The sequence below is a fragment of the Pleurodeles waltl genome, chromosome 1_2 (assembly GCF_031143425.1).
Source record: "Pleurodeles waltl isolate 20211129_DDA chromosome 1_2, aPleWal1.hap1.20221129, whole genome shotgun sequence".
NCBI classification, from domain to species: Eukaryota; Metazoa; Chordata; class Amphibia; order Caudata; family Salamandridae; genus Pleurodeles; species Pleurodeles waltl.
In genome coordinates this window covers 507,945,412-507,963,158 of record NC_090437.1, presented here as the reverse complement: position 1 = coordinate 507,963,158, position 17,747 = coordinate 507,945,412, and the positions used below count along the sequence as shown (strand labels likewise).

The 17,747-nt window shown below is 46.2% G+C and overlaps 1 protein-coding gene across 5 annotated transcripts in view; it reads right to left on the bottom strand.

Moving 5' to 3' along the window:
* Window positions 1-17,747, bottom strand: part of CENPE (centromere protein E) — a 1,295,748-nt gene that overhangs the window by 980,919 nt on the left and 297,082 nt on the right. For all 5 annotated transcript variants that reach the window (XM_069241483.1, XM_069241500.1, XM_069241509.1 and 2 more), the window contains one exon: window positions 6,134-6,288. In XM_069241483.1, coding sequence (XP_069097584.1) covers window positions 6,134-6,288 — 155 coding nt within the window. The remainder of the gene's footprint in view (window positions 1-6,133; window positions 6,289-17,747) is intronic.

Sequence of the window (17,747 nt, the reverse complement as noted above, 5' to 3'; positions counted from 1 at the left end):
CAGACATATACACATACAGATATACATACACACATGCATGCACACATACGCACACACAGACACACACGTATATACACACACAAAAATATATTTACACATTTATTTATTATCTGGCAGTCACCAGTAGGTACCTGTAGTTAGAACCTCGTTTCCATAAGAAAAGCATTCTTTCTTTTGTCAGTAACTGGCACCGTTTGACAAACCTTAATGAAATTTTCAAAACTAAGACAGTTTTGCTTTTGTCTTCGGGGTGATAGATCAAGCGGGGCAGGGAAAAGGGTGAGAGTGGGAGGTGTCCCAAAACATGTCTTCCCCATTCCTTTTCCCAATAGGGTGTTCAGACACGCCTACAGCCCGAACCCCGTTGGACATGTGCAGATTGTGCTTTTTGTTATTTGGTGTAGATCCATTCAGTAGTTTTTGGACTTAAAGGTTAAAAGATATAGATAACTAGGGACGTGGAGGTTCTGCGGATCCCAAAGATCTGATTGCCTGCCAACACTTCAACCAGGAACTGTTGGCAGCCATTTTGGGAGTCCGCTTCAGCCAAGTCCCAAACCGCCACCTCCCTGGAACCAGCCCATGCATTATATAGGAGGGGCGCTGGGCTGCCCCCTCCTGGAACCATATATGTGCTAAGGACTTTGGTGTTTTCTCTGCAGTTGCACCTCAAAAAGTTTTCTTTGGGAAACGATCAAGGAACAATCACACTGTCAAATTTATAGATATATAAGGGTACTGAAGATATATCCTCTGAGACCTTTATAGCTATATTGTAGGAGATGCACTATATATTTTACCAACGAGATAGCACTTACTACTTAGCCAGCTGAAAGTACTAAAGCTGGGTAGACATTCTGCACAAAACGGTGGCCTCTTCTTGGATAAATATGCAGGGCATGATTCATTCTGGCCTGATGGTTACTTCACAAAAATCAAACTTAAACTGGAAGCACTTACAGATACAAACAAAACAGGCGCATAAGTTAAAGTTCCACTTCTGTAATATACTAATCATTTTAAATTGTTTTGCATGGTCAATGGAAAGCAAGTGATTTTTGTGTGCATTTCTATCTTGAGAAGTCATATGCAAACCTTGATTGAGGTGCTTGCATCCTTTCAAGCGCAGTATCTCATGTAGTGACTGAATAATGGATTCTTGTCATCTGCTGCGACCAGAAATCCTGTACTCCCTTTTAAAAATTACAAATATGTAAAATGCCTAGAAGGCCCGCCGTTTTAGCCCCACCCCATATACATTAGTGGTATGCATGTGTCCCCCCCACCCCCCCCCACCCCCCATTTTCCCTGGAAGATGGGCAGCTTAGCCAAAATAACTCTCTGAGCACATTTCCTGCCAGATTTGTAGACACATTCTTGATACACAGGAATATGATCACATCTTCACCAAACAAAGGAACACTTTATGAGTGATGTGGGGTAGGCCGCAGGGCCTGGTCAGTCGCCACAGCCTGTAGCCAACCCTTGCCTCGCACTCCAGAGGCCGTGCGTGGTGTGCGGTTGGGTGATTATAGGTGGTTGGCTGCAGGGCCTGGCTGCAGGCCAGTACCGCCGGCCAAACCCTGCTTAAATGGCCAAAGGCCTGCATGGTTGGGTGATTATAGTGGGTTGGGCACAGGAGCAGCATGAGCGGCGGTGCTTGAATTAACATAAAGTAAAATTACTTTGAGTTAAAATACCCTAGAAACTCACTATAAAAAAAAAATAAACATAGGTTACAGGGACGTTATGGTTAGGAAATATAATTTAAAAGAAGTTGGATAGTGCCCCCATCCCGTGGATACCCATAACAGTAGATTACCTACACCAAGGAGCCCAGGTGCATAGGGGTGAAGTCATGTCAGAACCTACCCTTGAAGTCAACGAGAACCTCAGTCGTTTAGATGCTTTTGTCGACCGTGGACCAGGTAGGTGGAACCCAGGCGTGGCTTCCTAAAGAAGCAGACCTAAGGAAAGAGGGGACTGAGTCCAGACGGCCCAGATTGCAGAGGGGTCAGCAGAACCACCAACAAGCCTTGGCAAATGCAGGGAAGCTTTGCATAACAATTGCAAGATTCATGGGGACCAGCAAGGTCCAGGTGACCCAACCTTTGCAGGTAGGTCAGGGAGGTCTTTGGACTGAAGAGCCGACAAGCCTTGGAAAATAACAAGCAGACGTGGTGCACAGGGGTTCCAATCAAGCAGCTCCAGCGAGGGACCTCAAACTTCCCAGCTGGAAGAAAGATAGATTAGACCTCTGGAGAACCATATAACCACCACCTGTGTTGTAGAGCTTTGAAGAGTCCATGGGACAGCAGGTTCAACAAGCCAGTTGTCGTTGTGGTGCCTGCAGATGCAGGAGAGTGACTCCTTCAGTCAAAGGGAGATGCCTCCTTCCTTTGCTAGGTGCAGGCAAAGTCCTTGGGTCTCTGGAGGATGCGCAGCCAAGGAGGTTGCGATAGTCTTGTTGAACTTGGAAACAGTCTTGCTCAAAGCCCAGCGAACAACAGTGGTTCCAGGGTCCAGGTTGCAGAAATATCTTGCACATGAGACTTTCAGACAGATCTTTAAATTTTGCAGACGAATCTAGGGTACCACCCTTAGGGGAGCCCTTAAGTAACCCAGAGAGGGAATTGGACACTCTCTGCAGGGACATCACCCAGCTAGACTAAACCAGTCAGATGCTCCCAGGGGCCTCTTCTCATCTGATTTCCAAGATGGCAGAATCAAGTGGCCACCTGGGAGTGCTCTGGACAGGGAGGAGGTCATCCCTTTCCTTTGGGTGGTTTAACACTAGAGCGGGAGCTGGGGGCTCCTGCACTGTAGCAAACTGGTTAATGCAAGGAGGGCAACATGTGCCCTTTCAAAGCAGTCCAGTGGCGCTCACAGGCACGCCCACCCTAGCCCAGTGACATATTTTTCTAAGGGAGAGGTGGTCACATCTCTCCTCTACAGGAAATCCTTTGTTCTGCCTTTACTTGCCTGAGTTAAGCTCAGGAGCAGTAGGGCTGAGCAATGTCTGGGGGTCGGCAGAAGCATGGGCTGGCATGCAGATCCTGCAAGGCTGTACTAGTTATCAGGATCCCAGTATACTAGTCTAAGCATACTGACACCACGCAAAAAGTGAGGGTACCTATTTCAGAAAGGTGCTACTTTCCTACAGGCGAAATAAAGTTACCTTAGGGCACGAGTTATAGTTACTTGAAAGGTAAAAGCAGAACTTAACTATAATGTCCCTGTAACCTTTGTTTTTTTAATTGGGTTTATATATAAAATATCCACAGTGGTGAGACCCCGCTCACCAACCAGCTGCACCACACCACTCTTGACCAGCGATCGAAATTAAGGAAAGGAGAATGTCTCTTCCATTAAAATTCATCTGTTTTATTACAAATTTGTTATAAAATCAACACTATCCCCGAACAAAGATGACTACATGTTTCGGCAGACGCCTTCTACTGGACATTTTCACCCGAAACGATTTTGCAATCTTTAGACACAGCTTTAACTGCTTTAAACACTGAATGGAGTTAAACCAAACTTGGCAAGATAGCTAGACCTTGGTCTAAAAAGAGCCCTTTTTGTAATATGGTGTAAATTTGTTCAGTACGTTGTGTTATTAATGAGAACGAAAAAATATGCTTATCTATGACCCTTGGAATGAGGGGCCATTTTTAAGATTTAGATGTCTCAAATGAAAGAATCCATAAATGCAGATTGTAATATAACATTCAAAGGTTAATGGCTTCCCAAAAAAAAAAAAAAAGTGTATTTATACCAAATAGCCCTTTCAGGGGTGTGGAATTTATTAAAATATCTACTTGTCCAGGGGACAGGTTGCTTCTCAAATCTACTTGTCCTGTAAAAAGATCTACTTGTCCCTTTGGTGCCATGTAGTGTGGCGACAAATTATGGCAGCAATCTCATTATGTAAGAGCTCTGATAATAGCCTCTCTGATTATGCCAGGGCTACTACCTTAGTAGGGCTTGAATACTTGCAGTTTCAATCCCTACTGTAGCAATTTCCTTATTTTTCCACCTTTCTGCAGATCTGCATACTGGGGCTGGAGGAAGCAGTAAGCAATAGTTCCAGGGCTGAAATGCCTTTGAGTCTGCAAACCTACTAACCTGCATGTTTTAAAGATTTTCACCAGCTTCTCTCTAATATTTTCCCATAATAAGAAAGGTTGGACATTTACTCCTGACAATGGCAGAATTAGAACTTCTTCCAGGGTTGGGAAGAAAGTGGCTGGAGGGAAAATGAACTTGCAAATGCTCAATAGATTTTCACATAAGCAAATCTACACATCGTACTTACCCATGCTAAAATACAGTTCACAAATATTTTATAGGGGTACGACATATACCATGGGTGCACTTTTGTGACTTTCTTTAAGAATTTGGGGCCACATGTCAGTAGGTTCAGATTTGCGACCCGCAAATTACGAGTCAGAGAGACTCGCAATTTGCGAGTCGCAAATCCGAATGTAGGATGGCACCATCTGTGATTCGCAAGGGCTTCGCAAATGCCCACCTCATGAATAATCATGAGGTGGGTCGCAATTTGCGACCCCCTTGCGAATGGCGGCCCTCACAGGGATGGTGGCCTGCTGGAGACAGCAGACCACCATGTCTGTGACTGCTTTTTAATAAAGCTGTTTTTTTTGTAATGCAGTCCGTTTTCCTTAAAGGAAAACGAGATGCATTACAAAAACGAAAAATGAAACATTTTCGTTTCATTTTTTCAGAGCAGGCAGTGTTCCGCAGGACCACTGCCTGCTCTGAAAAAATGTTTACAGTGACATTCACAATGGGGAAGGGGTCCCATGGGGAACCCTTCCCTTTAGCGAAAGTGTTAGCACCCATTTGAAATGGGTGAAAACTGCGATTGGTTTGCGCCCGTGTTCGCGGTCACAAAACAATCCTACATTGCACTGCGAGTCGCAATTAGGAAGGCAACACCCCTTCCTAATTGCGAGTCGCAAACCCGTTTTGCGATTCGGTAACCAGGTTACCGAATGGCAAAACTGGGTTTGTGCATCGCAATGTGCTTTTTGCACGCCGCAAACAGCGAAAGTCGCTGTTTGCGACATGCAAAAAGCTACCTACATGTGGGTCTTGGTCCCTAATTAGGTCTGGTGTTAACAAAACATTTTGTTTTTATTAAACTTCTATTTCTCTCTCTTTCGGCTGGCTTTACTGTGAGCGATCGTATTCTGCTCTTCCACAAGGAGGAAATTGGCACACAAAGTAGTTTTGTTCAGTGTCAGGAACTACAGTGGCAATCATTGACGTAACGAAACTGGAGGGTGCCCCTTTGCAAAGAACATGGAGGAGCCCCGTCTCCAGACTCACTCAGGCCAGGTGCTGTGCTGAAGGGGCCCCCAGGAGGGCGGCTGCGGGGCCTTTGTTATGCCACTGGTGGCAATGTGTGCTTTTAGAGTTCAAAAACGTTTTTTTTTTTTTTTTCCAGTGTTTGTTACAGTGTTGAGGGCCTGATAGCTCCCACAACAATAAAGTGTTACAAAAGCCATGTCAAAACAAGACACGCATTGATGAAACTAAAAGACTTATAAAAATATGTCAGATTAGTTGGCTTTGTCAGTGTTTGTTTATTTTCATGCTTGCCATAATCGTGTTGAAAATGGTTACACTGATTTTCCATTAGAAATATTTTTGGGAAATACTAGCATGCACCAACACATTTTACTAAATGACACTTCATTTGCATCTAATCAGAGAGCATTCTGGGAGCATTATACTTAGCCTCATAGCCTAAACTTTTCAAACGTGTATACACGTTTTTCTTTTTTGTACTGGAACCAACATCAGTAGTGAAGTGTGACCTTAAAACATTTATTTACAGCACTCACCCTAATAATGAAGGATTTCAAATAATGAACCATAAATACAAGTTCGAACAGCATTATCTTTTGGAAACACATTACCTCAACTGCAGAGAGTTCCACTCTCTGTAAACAGGCAGCCAAAAGGTTTGTGCTGCAGAGGGTTGGGCCTACTTGCCCCAAGGACAAAGTAAACATAAAAACTTGTTGCCCTTGACCCCAAACCAGATGTCCCGGGCGATAGGAATTCCACATCCCTGGCCCTTTATAAGGCACACCATAATTACCTGTTTTTTAAGTCTCTCAACTTTGTTTGGCAACATTTTGTACTCTGATAGTACAACAATTTCTTTTTCCAAATCAGACTTTTCTTCAATAACTTTATCCAGTTGTTTTTTCAAGTCATTAATGCTTCTTTCTAAGTCCAAACGTGAAAGAAGATCTAAAAAGGAAGAAAGAAATCCAAGTCAGGAGCAGAAAACGCTAAAAGAAAATAGTGGCTTGTAGATCTCCAACATTGGCATCTCGGAGATTTGCATCATCTTTTGAACAATTTCTGCAGACTGAGTGATCTATAACCTAAAGAACAAGTTACTTACCTTTGGTAACACGTTATCTGGTAGAGACTATCTAGCCGCAGATTCCTTACTATAGAATTGTCCCAGGCTTCAGAGTGGATCCAGAAGATTTTTCATGAGCAGTTCCCCTGTGTGCCAGTAAGTGGCGTTGTTAAGCTCCAAGTGCATTGTCCACGCCAGCAGTGATGTCTTCAGCACCCATATAGGGGCCACCAAGGCAAGCATGGCGCCATGAATAACACTGACCACTGATGTAGATATCTAGGGCCCTGAAAGGGATACAGCCCTGTCCCTAAAAATCCATTCAAAGAGAAAGGAGGATGGGTGGTTTGGTAAGGAATCTGCAGCTAGATATAGTATCTACCGGATAAGACGTTACCAAAGGTAGGTAGTTTGTTCCTCTGAGACTTCTAGCATGCAGATACTTATCCTTAGAATAGATACCCAAGAAATACCATCTCTGACAGGGAAGTCTGCAGGCCAATTTCAGACGAGGAAGTCCTGCAGGAATGAACGGGCAAAATGCCTGTCACAACGGACCTTACTGGCCAGGCAATAATGTTTGGTAAAGGTGTGCAGGGAAGCCCATACTGCTGCCTGACCGATATCCAAGACTGGAACTCTGAGTGCCAACGCAGTGGTCACACCATTGGCTCTAGTGGAACGAGGTGCAATCTTCAGAGGGGTTGCTTCTAAGACAATGGTTAGCTCATTTTAATGCACAGCATGGCCCGTTTGGAGGTGGTCCTTTTCCATGCTGCACAACCCTTTTTAGCTCCAACATAATCCTACGAGGAGTTGATAGTCTACCTGAAATTCCCATGTGGGGTCAAGGTAGAATGACAATGCTTGTCTGGGGTACAGAAGATGGAAACACTTCTCATCCTTGGAAGGGTGAGGTGGTTTGTAGAAAAAAGATAAGGGGATGGAATGACTGACATGAAAGGGCGTAACCACCTTCAGAAGAAAGGAGGCCTGTGTGCAAAGCACCACTTTCTCAGGGCAAATAGATAAATAGGAAAGCTTACATGACCAGGCTTGTAGCTCACTAACTGGTCAGGCAGATGTTATAGCCACAAGGAAAGCTGCTTTGATGGTGAGTAACCACAGAGACCAACGTGAAGTAGGTCAAAGGGAGCACACATCAAGAATGTTGTAGGAAACTGGACTTCTAGGCAGATACCCCCCAATTTTATCCCCTTTAGAAACACTAGATGCAGATTTTCGATTCACAGGTCACTGAGGACTGCTAATCAGACCTCAATGCCAGTGCTCTTTCCTTAAAACCAAGTAGGTTAGATTGTTTTCTAATTGGCACAGGACGTTGGCACTCCTTTAAGGCCCTAGTAAATGGTACCCCCCTGGTACCAAGGGCATAGGTACTAAAGAGGGTCCCTAAGGGCTGTAACTTATCTTATGCAACATTAACACATACACATACACATACACATTGCACAGTGTGCCATCGCAGATTGCGTGCCAGGGTGCAAACCTGAGTGAAATCACAGCATTGCCATGCCAAAGACACTACAGCAGACCTTAAGAGCCCTAAGGCATGGAGCATTATAATATAAGTGGGGATATATCTGCAAGAGCAGAAATGCCCCTGTGATGTCCAATTCTATCCCTATACAAATACACAAATGGTCCAAACAGGCACAATAGATCAGTTAACTTAATAAACATATCCTAGCATAATTCAACTTTAACAGTGCACAAACAAATATATAAATCTAATTTCTCTGAATGGAAGGAATAAATACAAAACATAAAAAAATGCAAAACATACAATTTGTATTGAAAATCAGTTTTATATAACATTGGCATATAGATGGTTGCTCCTTCAAATACAACAGTGATCAGCTAGAAGTTATCATGTGAAAAAGACAAAGAAAAACCATTGATAAGTCTATTTTCAACAGAGACTGTCCGTATGTTCAATGAAATGTGCTAATCCAGTTCCATTTTCACGAGGTAGTCGCTTAAGCCAATCTTGCCTCCCCGTTGATAATGTTCCCCCATCCAGGAAATAAATACAGGAAAATGTTGATGTTTCAACCAGAAAAAAAAGACAGCAGGCCAGTTGGGACCTTCAAACACAGGTCTTCATAAGGACAAAATAAATAGCAAAAGAAGGAGCAATCCGAGAAAGAAAAGGATTGCGTAACCAGTTAAAAATCCAATACTTAAAGTGTGTTTAAAAATTACAAACCCATTTCCCAGATTAGAGAAGAACGCTCAACTGGAGACATTTATCCTCCAGTGTAGTTTGAAAGGAAAAAGTAATTTTAAACACCAGCCGGCTCTTCGTCTGAATGTTGAACTCTCCTGTCATATACTGAATATCCGACTGACGGTAAAAGCAGGCTTAATTGCACAAATCCTGGTCTGCTATATAAGAAAAATACATAAAATACTATATGTACCTACCACTTTAACAAAGCATTAAATACACTGTATGATATATAAATCATACTTAAAAAGACTTACTCACTAAGCCCCCTGAGACAGAATATTTAATTCCTTAAATCAAAGAGCGCCTTGTGGACGCATCAATCACGGTTATGTAACAGATCAAAACAGTATATCACCACTACGGAACAATGCTTCATCAAGACAACAAGTCTTATGGCGACCCAGCTCTTCACGTTACCTGACACAAATTATCACTAGCTCCCTCCTGGCCACAGTAAACACCCTAAAGTATGTACTGGACACTGGCCAGCACGAGTGATCCAGCAGACATGATAGCTGCACAAAAATAGCAGTGTTTGGTACCGTACTGATGCCAGTATTAGATTTATTATTTCATTCACACAGACTACATCCAGTCTATTGGCCAAATGGTATTGCTCAGCCTGCCACCAGGAACGAGCTTCTGACCCCTTGGAGGTGAGAGCCTCTGCTCTTCGAGGTCAGAAACACTGCCTGCTGTGGCAGGAGGTTTTATCACGTAGGCCAACAGGATGGTTCGTAAATCTGCATAGCAAAGCCAGGGACTTCAAAGTCCCTGCTGCCTCTGGGATGCAAGCCCTGGCTTCACCCAGATCTGGGAAAGGCAACCCTCTGCCTCAAAGGCCATTTGGCACCAGGAGAGGTGGGAAAATTAGCCTTCCAGGAGGCGTGTTGCACTGCCAGGCTGGAAACACCTCCAGGGTGACCAGCCTGAAGTGAACACAAAGTTAGGAATTCCACCATCGTGTGCATCGTGGAATTAGGAATTCTGTAACAGGGTGATGCCCATTTCCCAAAGGAAATGATCTAGGGGGTGCAGTGAACCCTAGGGTAAGTAGCCCATTGACTACTACCCTTCACTCCCTTAATGCCCCTAAATTTAGGGGAACCCCCCCCCCCCCCCCCCCAAAGCAGATTTTGACAGTCAAAGAGAAGGAGTGGACGAAGAAAAGTGCTGACCCAAGAAAAGACGAGCAACAACTGCCATGATGCCAACCCTGCCAGCCGCCCCCAACACTCCTGGAAGAAACAGGCTTGTCGTGCCACTGTCTAGATTCCAAGGAACCCAGAGGGCTGCCATTACTTCACCAATCACCAGAGATTCTTAGCTGGAGTAAAGAAGCTTCTCCCCTGCAGCTGCCTGCACCAGAGAAGCAAGGACCGATTCACTGTCCTGCCGCTTACTGGGACTACCAACACAGCAGCTGCCCAGGAACAGTTCACTGTGCTGTTACAGGTCACATCCGTTTTCCCTCCAAATGTGAGGACGCCAGGACGACCAGAGCCGCACAGCACCAACACCTGGGGTATCCGATACCTTGCAGCAGTCAAGGCCAGTTGTGTCCAGTCTGGGTGCAAGGAAAACTAACCTGCACGTCGAGAGACTTCAGGGGCAGTGAGACCCACATCAAGAGTGGCCCAGCTGACCTGCTTGCCCCACCTTCTTCAGAACCAACGATAAAGAGTGAGTCCCCAAAAGCTGCCACCCAACACCTCAAAATCTCTCTGCACCTGCACCCCACAGCCCAGGTCCAAGGGAGATGACTGTGCCAAAGTGGTACTGAGTTCCACAAGAGCCGAGCCCATCCTTGGGTCTGGCCAAAATGGACTTTCGTTTGCCATCTGCATTCTTATTTTACAGGCCCTTCAACCGAGAGCGACTCGAACACAAACCTGAAGGCAAAAGGCACCACTGCACACAAGCCCTCCAGGCTGAGGACAAATGGACCAAGGGTCGAGACCGCCTGTGGGTTCCCTCCCGGACTGCCCAAGTCCCTGCTTGCAGCCTCTAACTTGACCAATCTCCATTGAAGTGAATGGGACACCTAACGCTGTAACACCTTTGCACCCAGATACCCCAGAACTCCCCGAGGTGACCTGTTGTGTGGCGATGGACCTTGCCCCATACTCAGCTCAAGTTCTGAAGAACGGTCCTGTAAATTGCTGACAAGTGCAGGAACACAATACATGCTTTCCCTCACAGGATAACACTACCGCTCCAGAAACTGTACTGTCAACTTTTGAAACGTATAAAAATTCATAACTCCAAAAGTACTTACTGATTTGGATGATCTTGGTATCTAAATTCTTATTAAAAATAAGTGTTATTTTTCTAAACTGATGTCAGATTCCTTTGAGTGTGTCTCGAGTGTATGTCTCGCTTACTGGCTCCGTTTGTGCAATAATTGCTTAACACTGCCCTCTAATAAGCCTAACTGCTTGCACACACTACCACAAATGAAAGCTTTTAGTGTTATGATTTTTAAGCCCTGACAGCCAATAAGGGTTGCCATGGACTACCTACAGTGTCCCCTTATATTGGTACACTACATAGATAGCCAGCTTCCTACAAATGTGAAAACCAGATTAACTTACAAGTGAGGCATAAAGGGAGAAGCCGGGAAAAGATAGACTAAACCTTTCCAGGATCTATGTAAAATAGGAAATTTGAAGAGAGAAAGTTGATCAGGCGATCTTAGGAGAGCAGAAAGATAACCCCTACGAGTGCCCAGAGCAGAGCCCTGCTTGGCAAAAGATACATTAATGTGAAGAACCTGAGAAACAGGGGACAGAAAAGGGATCAACATTTCTATCAGAATACTAAGCCACAAACAGCAGACACATACATTCTTGGCAGAGGAATGCCTGGCTATCAAGATGCCACAGACTTCTGGAGAAACATCAAAGGCTATCAGCTGCCACCACTCAATCTCCATTAAAGAAGGTAGAGACCGGTCAAGTTGGGGTGGAGAAACCTCCTCTGCTGCTGTGATAGAAGATCCTCCTGAAGGGGCAGCCTATTTAGAGGATCAATGGCCAGGCTCAGAATACCAGACTTTGTTCGCAGTCCTGGGCCACAAGGATGGCTTGGGTCCAGTTATTCTTGATCTTCTTGAGAAATCTAGGCAGGAGTGGTATGGGCAGAAAGGTGTACAGGAGGCCCGAGCTCCACTCTAGACAAAAAGCATCACAGTGCGAGAGCTGCCTTGGAAACTGTAGCAAGCAAAAGTTAGTTATCGGCAAACAGATCTAACCAAGTCTTTTCCCACTGCTGAAAGAGACCTTGCGCCAATGCCAGAGGGAGACGCCACTCATGATTCACTAGGCATTTTCAACTGAGTTTGTCTCCTCCTACGTTCAGAGAGCCCACCAGATGTTGAAGCACCAGGGATGTGTCCTGTTCTAGCCACATCCAGACGCGCAGAGCTTTTTGACAATGGGTCCACAACCCCCACCCCACACTGCTTGTTGCAGTACCACATGGTGGTGGTGGTGTCAATTAGCACCTGCACCATCTTTCCCTTGATAGTGAAGGCATGCTTTAAATTCAGGCCTGATCGCACAAAGCTCCAACAGGTTGATGTGGAGGCCTGTTTCTGCCGGAGACCAGATGCCTCTAATCTCCTCCTCTCCTAGGTGGCTGCCCCTGTCCACGGGTGACATCTGTAACTCCTGCCAAATCTGGTTGGGGAAGGGAGAGGGATCTGCCTCTGACCCAATCATGGCTCATTAACCACCACTGCAGATCTTTCACAGTTCCCTCCGAGATCTGGACCTTGTCAGAGATTCCACGGTTGCTGTGCCCACTGGAACTTCAGGTCCTATTGCAGAGCCTGCATACAGCATATGTCGCCAGCAGGATGCAGGAGGCCATGAGGCCCAGCAGCCTCAGTCATTGTCATTGAAATCCAGGACAGAGGCTGAAAAATTGGTATTATAGACTGAATATCCTGGAGTCACTGCTTGGGAGGATAGGCCCCGAACTTGCCACTGCAAGTCCACGTTATTTTACAGCCATTTTACACTGCACTTAAGTAACTTATAAGTCACCTATATGTCTAACCCTCACTTGGTGATGGTTAGGTGCAAAGTTACTTAGTGTGTGGGCACTCTGGCACTAGCCAAGGGGCCCCCACATTGTTCAGAGCAAATTCCCCAGACTTTGAGAATGCGGGGACACCATTAAACACGTGCACTACATATAGGTCAATACCTATATGTAGCGTCACAATGGTAACTCTGAACATGGCCATGTAACATGTCTAGGATCATGAAATTGTCATCCCAATACCATTCTGGTATTGGTGGGACAATACCATGCATCCCCGGGTCACCAGAATAGAGCCCTGGTACTGCCAAACTAGCTTCCCAGGGTTTTCTCTGCAGCTACCGCTGCTGCCAACCCTCAGGCAGGTTTCTGCCCCCCCCCCGGGGCCTGGGTAGCCTGGTCCCAGGAAGGCAGAATAAAGGATTTCCCCTGAGAGAGGGTGTTATACCCTCTCCCTTTGGAAATAGTTGTGACGGGCCTGGGAGGAGTTTCTCTCCTGGCCTCTGGAAATGCTTTGAAGGGCACAGATGGTGCCCTACTTGCATTAGCCAGTCTACAGCAGTTCAGGGATAACCCCAGCCCTGCTCTGGTGCGAAACTGGGCACAGGAAAGGGGTGTGACCACTCCCCTGACCAGTTCCTCCCAGGTGAGGTGCCCAGAGCTCCTCCAGTGTGTCCCAGACCTCTGCCATCTTGGATGCAGAGGTGTGAGGGCACAATGGACAGCTCTGAGAGGCCAGTACCAGCAGGTGACATCAGAGACCCCTGTTGACAGGTGCTTACCTTCCTCTGTAGCCAATCCTCCTCTGAGGGCTATGTAGGGTCTCTCCTTTGGGTATTTCACCAGATAACGAATGCAAGAGCTCACCAGAGTTCCTCTGCACTTCCCTCTTTGACTTCTGCCAAGGATCGACCACGGACTGCTCCCCTGCAAAACCGCAACGAAGTAGCAAGAAGACTACCAGCAACATTGTAGCGCCTCATCCTGCCAGCTTTCTCAACTGTTTCCTGGTGGTGCATGCTCTGAGGGCTGTCTGCCTTCAACCTGCACTAGAGGCCAAGAAGAAATCTCCTGTGGGTCGACAAAATCTTCCCCCTGCCAACGCAGGCACCAAACTTCTGCATCACTGGTCCTCTAGGTCCCCTCTCATTCTGACAAGTGTGGTCCCTGGAACACAGGAGCTGGGTCAGAGTGTCCCCGACAGTCCAGTGGCCCTTCTGTACAAATTTGGAGGTAAGTCCTTGCCTCCCCACACCAGACAGTAATCCTGTGTACTGAATGAACTGCAGCTGCTAGGGCTTCTGTGCACCCTTGCAAGACTTCCTTAGTGCACAGCCTAGCCCAGGTCCCCAGCACTCCGTTCTGCATTGCCCAACTCGCTGAGTTGGACTCCGACTTCATGGGACCCCCTTTTGTTTTGCTGAGTCGACCACCGTCCTCACATTTTCTGAACGCCTGTTTAGGTGCTTCTGCGGGTGCTGACTGCTTCTGCGTGGGCTCTCCGTGTTGCTGAGCGCCCCCTCGGTCTCCTCTTACAAGGGGCAACCTCCTGGGCCCTGACAGCACCCAAAAGCTTCAACCGCGACTCTTGCAGCTAGCATTGCTTGTTTGTTGTCTTTCTGCGTGGAAACAACTCTGCATCCTCCAGCACGCCGTGGGACATCTTCTGACCAAAGGAGAAGTTCCTGGCACCTTCCGCTGTTGCAGAATCTTTGGCTTCTTCCACCCGGAGGCAGCCCTTGTGCACCTTCATCTGGGGTTTAGTGGGCTCCTGCGCCCCCGAACACTTGCGTGACTCTTGGACTTGGTCCCCTTCCTTTACAGGTCCTCAGATCCAGGAATCAGTCTTCAGTGCTTTGCAGTCAGTTGTTGTTCTGGCAGAATCCCCTATCTCGACTTTACTGTCTTTCTGGGGTAGTAGGGTAACTTTACTCCTACTTTTCAGGGTCTTGGGGTGGGGTATCTTGGACACCCTTAGTGTTTTCTTACACTCCCAGTGACCCTCTACGCACTACACTAGGCCTGGGGTCCATTCATGGTTCGCATTCCACTTTTGGAGTATATGGTTTGTGTTGCCCCAGGCCTATTTTCTCCTATTACATTCTATTGTGTTCTACAGTGTTTGAACTACCTTTCTGTTTACATACCTGATTTAGTTTGTGTGTGTATATCTTGTGTATATTACTTACCTCTTAAGGGAGTATATCCTCAGATACCTTGGGCATATTGTCACTAACAAAGTACCTTTATTTTTTGTAACCCTGAGTATTGTGTTTCTTATGATATAGTGCTATATGATATAAGTGGTATAGTTGGAGCTTTGCATGTCTCCTAGTTCAGCCTAAGCTGCTCTGCTATAGGCAACCTCTATCAGCCTAAGCTGCTAGAACACCTCTAGTCTACTAATAAGGAAGAACTGGACCTGGCACACGGTGTAAGTACCACAAGGTACCCACTATAAGCCAGGCCAGCCTCCTAAACCCCTGGCACACATAAGTCCCTTGTAAAAGGTACCAGTGGTACACGGGCCCAGTGACCAGGGAAGGTCCCTAAGGCTGCAGCATGTGTTTTGCCATCCTAAGGGACCCCTCACCTAACACATGCACATTGCAATTGCAGATTGTGTGTGTTGGTGGAGAGAAAAAGGCAAAGTGGACATGGCACCCCCCTCAGGATGCCAAGCACACAAAATACTGCCTGTGGCATAGGTAAGTCATCCCTCTAGTAGGCCTTACAGCCGTAAGGCCGGGTGCGCTATACCAGAGGTGAGGGCATAGCTGCATGAGCAATATGCCTCTAGTGTCTGAGCCCATTCTTAGATATTTTAAATGCAGGGTGGCCATATAAGTATATAGTCTGGGAGTTTGTCAAAATGAACTCCACAGCTCCATAATGGCTTTACTGAATACTGGGTTTGGTATCAAACTTCTCAGAATAATAAACCCACACTGATGCCATCAGTAGATTTATTAAAAAATGTACACAGAGGACATTTTAGAGATGTCCCCTGTTTTTTACCCAGTCCTTCAGCGAAAACACAAGCAAACACTGCCTGGGTGCCCATTACACCATACACCGCATATTCCACAGGTAAGATAGCCCTCTGACAGGCATTACAGACCTAATGCAGGGTGCACCATATCATATGTGAGGGTATATCTGCATGAGCAATATGCCCCCACTGTGCCCTTGCCAAACCTACTACAGTGAGTGAACAGAGCAGCCATTTCAATATATGTGCTGGACACTGGGCAAAAGGAGTTTCCCAGCTACATGATGGCCACTCTGAACCCTGGGTTGTTTGGTATGAAGCAACTCAGAAAGATATCCAAACTGGTACCAGTATTGGATTTAACCCTAAATGTACCCAGGAGTCACTTTAGAGGTGCCCCCCTGCAAAAGCTAACTACCCTGGTATGGTTGCCAACTGGTTATGTCCAGCCTGCCACCTCCAGACACCCTGTCTACAAACCCTGGGGAAGAGCCCTGTCTCTGGTTTGTAAATCAATGCCCTTCTTAGTTTGAGGTGCCAAAACCCCCTCCCTCCGGAATGTGCACTGTCCTGGTGGGGAGCTTTAAAGGGCTTACTGTAGGAGGCTGGCCTGGCTTGCAGTGGTTACCAATGGTACTTACACCTTATACCAGGTCCAAATATTCCTTTATTAGTAGAGTGTGGTAGTGTTCTAGCAGCTTAGGCTGCTAGAGGTAGCTATAGCAGAGCAGCTTAGGCTTAACGAGAAAACATGCAAAGCTCATGCAATACCACTTATATCATATAGGTACTAGATCATAAGAAAGACAATACTCATGGTTACTAAACCTAAAGGTACTTTATTTTGGTGACAATGTGCCAAAGATATCTCAGAAGATATACTCCCTTAGGAGGTAAGTAACATACACAATTAACTAAAACAGGTAAGTAAAACAGTCAGAAAGTAGTGCAAACACAGTGGGAGTGTGAGAAAACACTAAGGGTGTAAAGGAGACCTCACCCCAGGACAGCAGGAGTGAAGTACTACTATTTCACCTAAAACACACTAAAGTTGTGATAAAGGATTTTGAAAGGAAGAGGAGAGAGAGAGAAAGAGGAGAGAGAGAGAGAGAGAAAGAGGAGAGAGAGAGAGAGAGAGAGAGAGAAAGAGGAGAGAGAGAGAGAGAGAGAGAAAGAGGAGAGAGAGAGAGAGAGAGAGAGAGAAAGAGGAGAGAGAGAGAGAGAAAGAGGAGAGAGAGAGAGAGAGAGAAAGAGGAGAGAGAGAGAGAGAGAGAAAGAGGAGAGAGAGAGAAAGAGGAGAGAGAGAGAAAGAGGAGAGAGAGAGAGAAGAGAGAGAAGAGAGAGAGAAGAGAGAGAGAAGAGAGAGAGAAGAGAAGAGAAGAGAAGAGAAGAGAAGAGAAGAGAAGAGAAGAGAAGAGAAGAGAAGAGAAGAGAAGAGAAGAGAAGAGAAGAGAAGAGAAGAGAAGAGAAGAGAAGAGAAGAGAGAGAAGAGAGAGATATAGAGATATATATATATATATATATATAGGGGGGGTTAGGAGCCCACTAAACCCTGGATGAAGGTGCTAAATGACTGCCTCCAGTTGGAAGAAGCTGCTGATTTTGCACCAACTAAAGGAGGTAGGAAGTTCTGCTATGTGCAGAAGACGTCCCACGGCGTGCTGGAGGATGCAGCGTTGTTTCCTTGGCAAAATACCGCAAACAAGCCTTGCTACCTGCAAGAGTCGCAGTTGAAGAAAAAGTGTGCTGCCCGGGCCCAGGAAGGACCAGGACGTCGCCACTCAAGTGAGGAGACAGAGGGGGCCCTCAGCAACATAGAGAGAGCCCACTGAAAGGAAGGAAGCACCTGCAGGAGTCCTCGAACACAGGTTCAAGAAGACGGAACACAGCAGTCGCCTCAACACTGAGAGGTCCCACGTCACCAGAGGTCAACTCAGGGAACTGAGCATCGCAGGATGGAGTGCTGGGGAACTAGGCTCGGCTGTGCATGCAGGATTTCTTGGAAATGTGCACAGAAGCCCTTGTAGCTGCAGATCACATGGTGCACA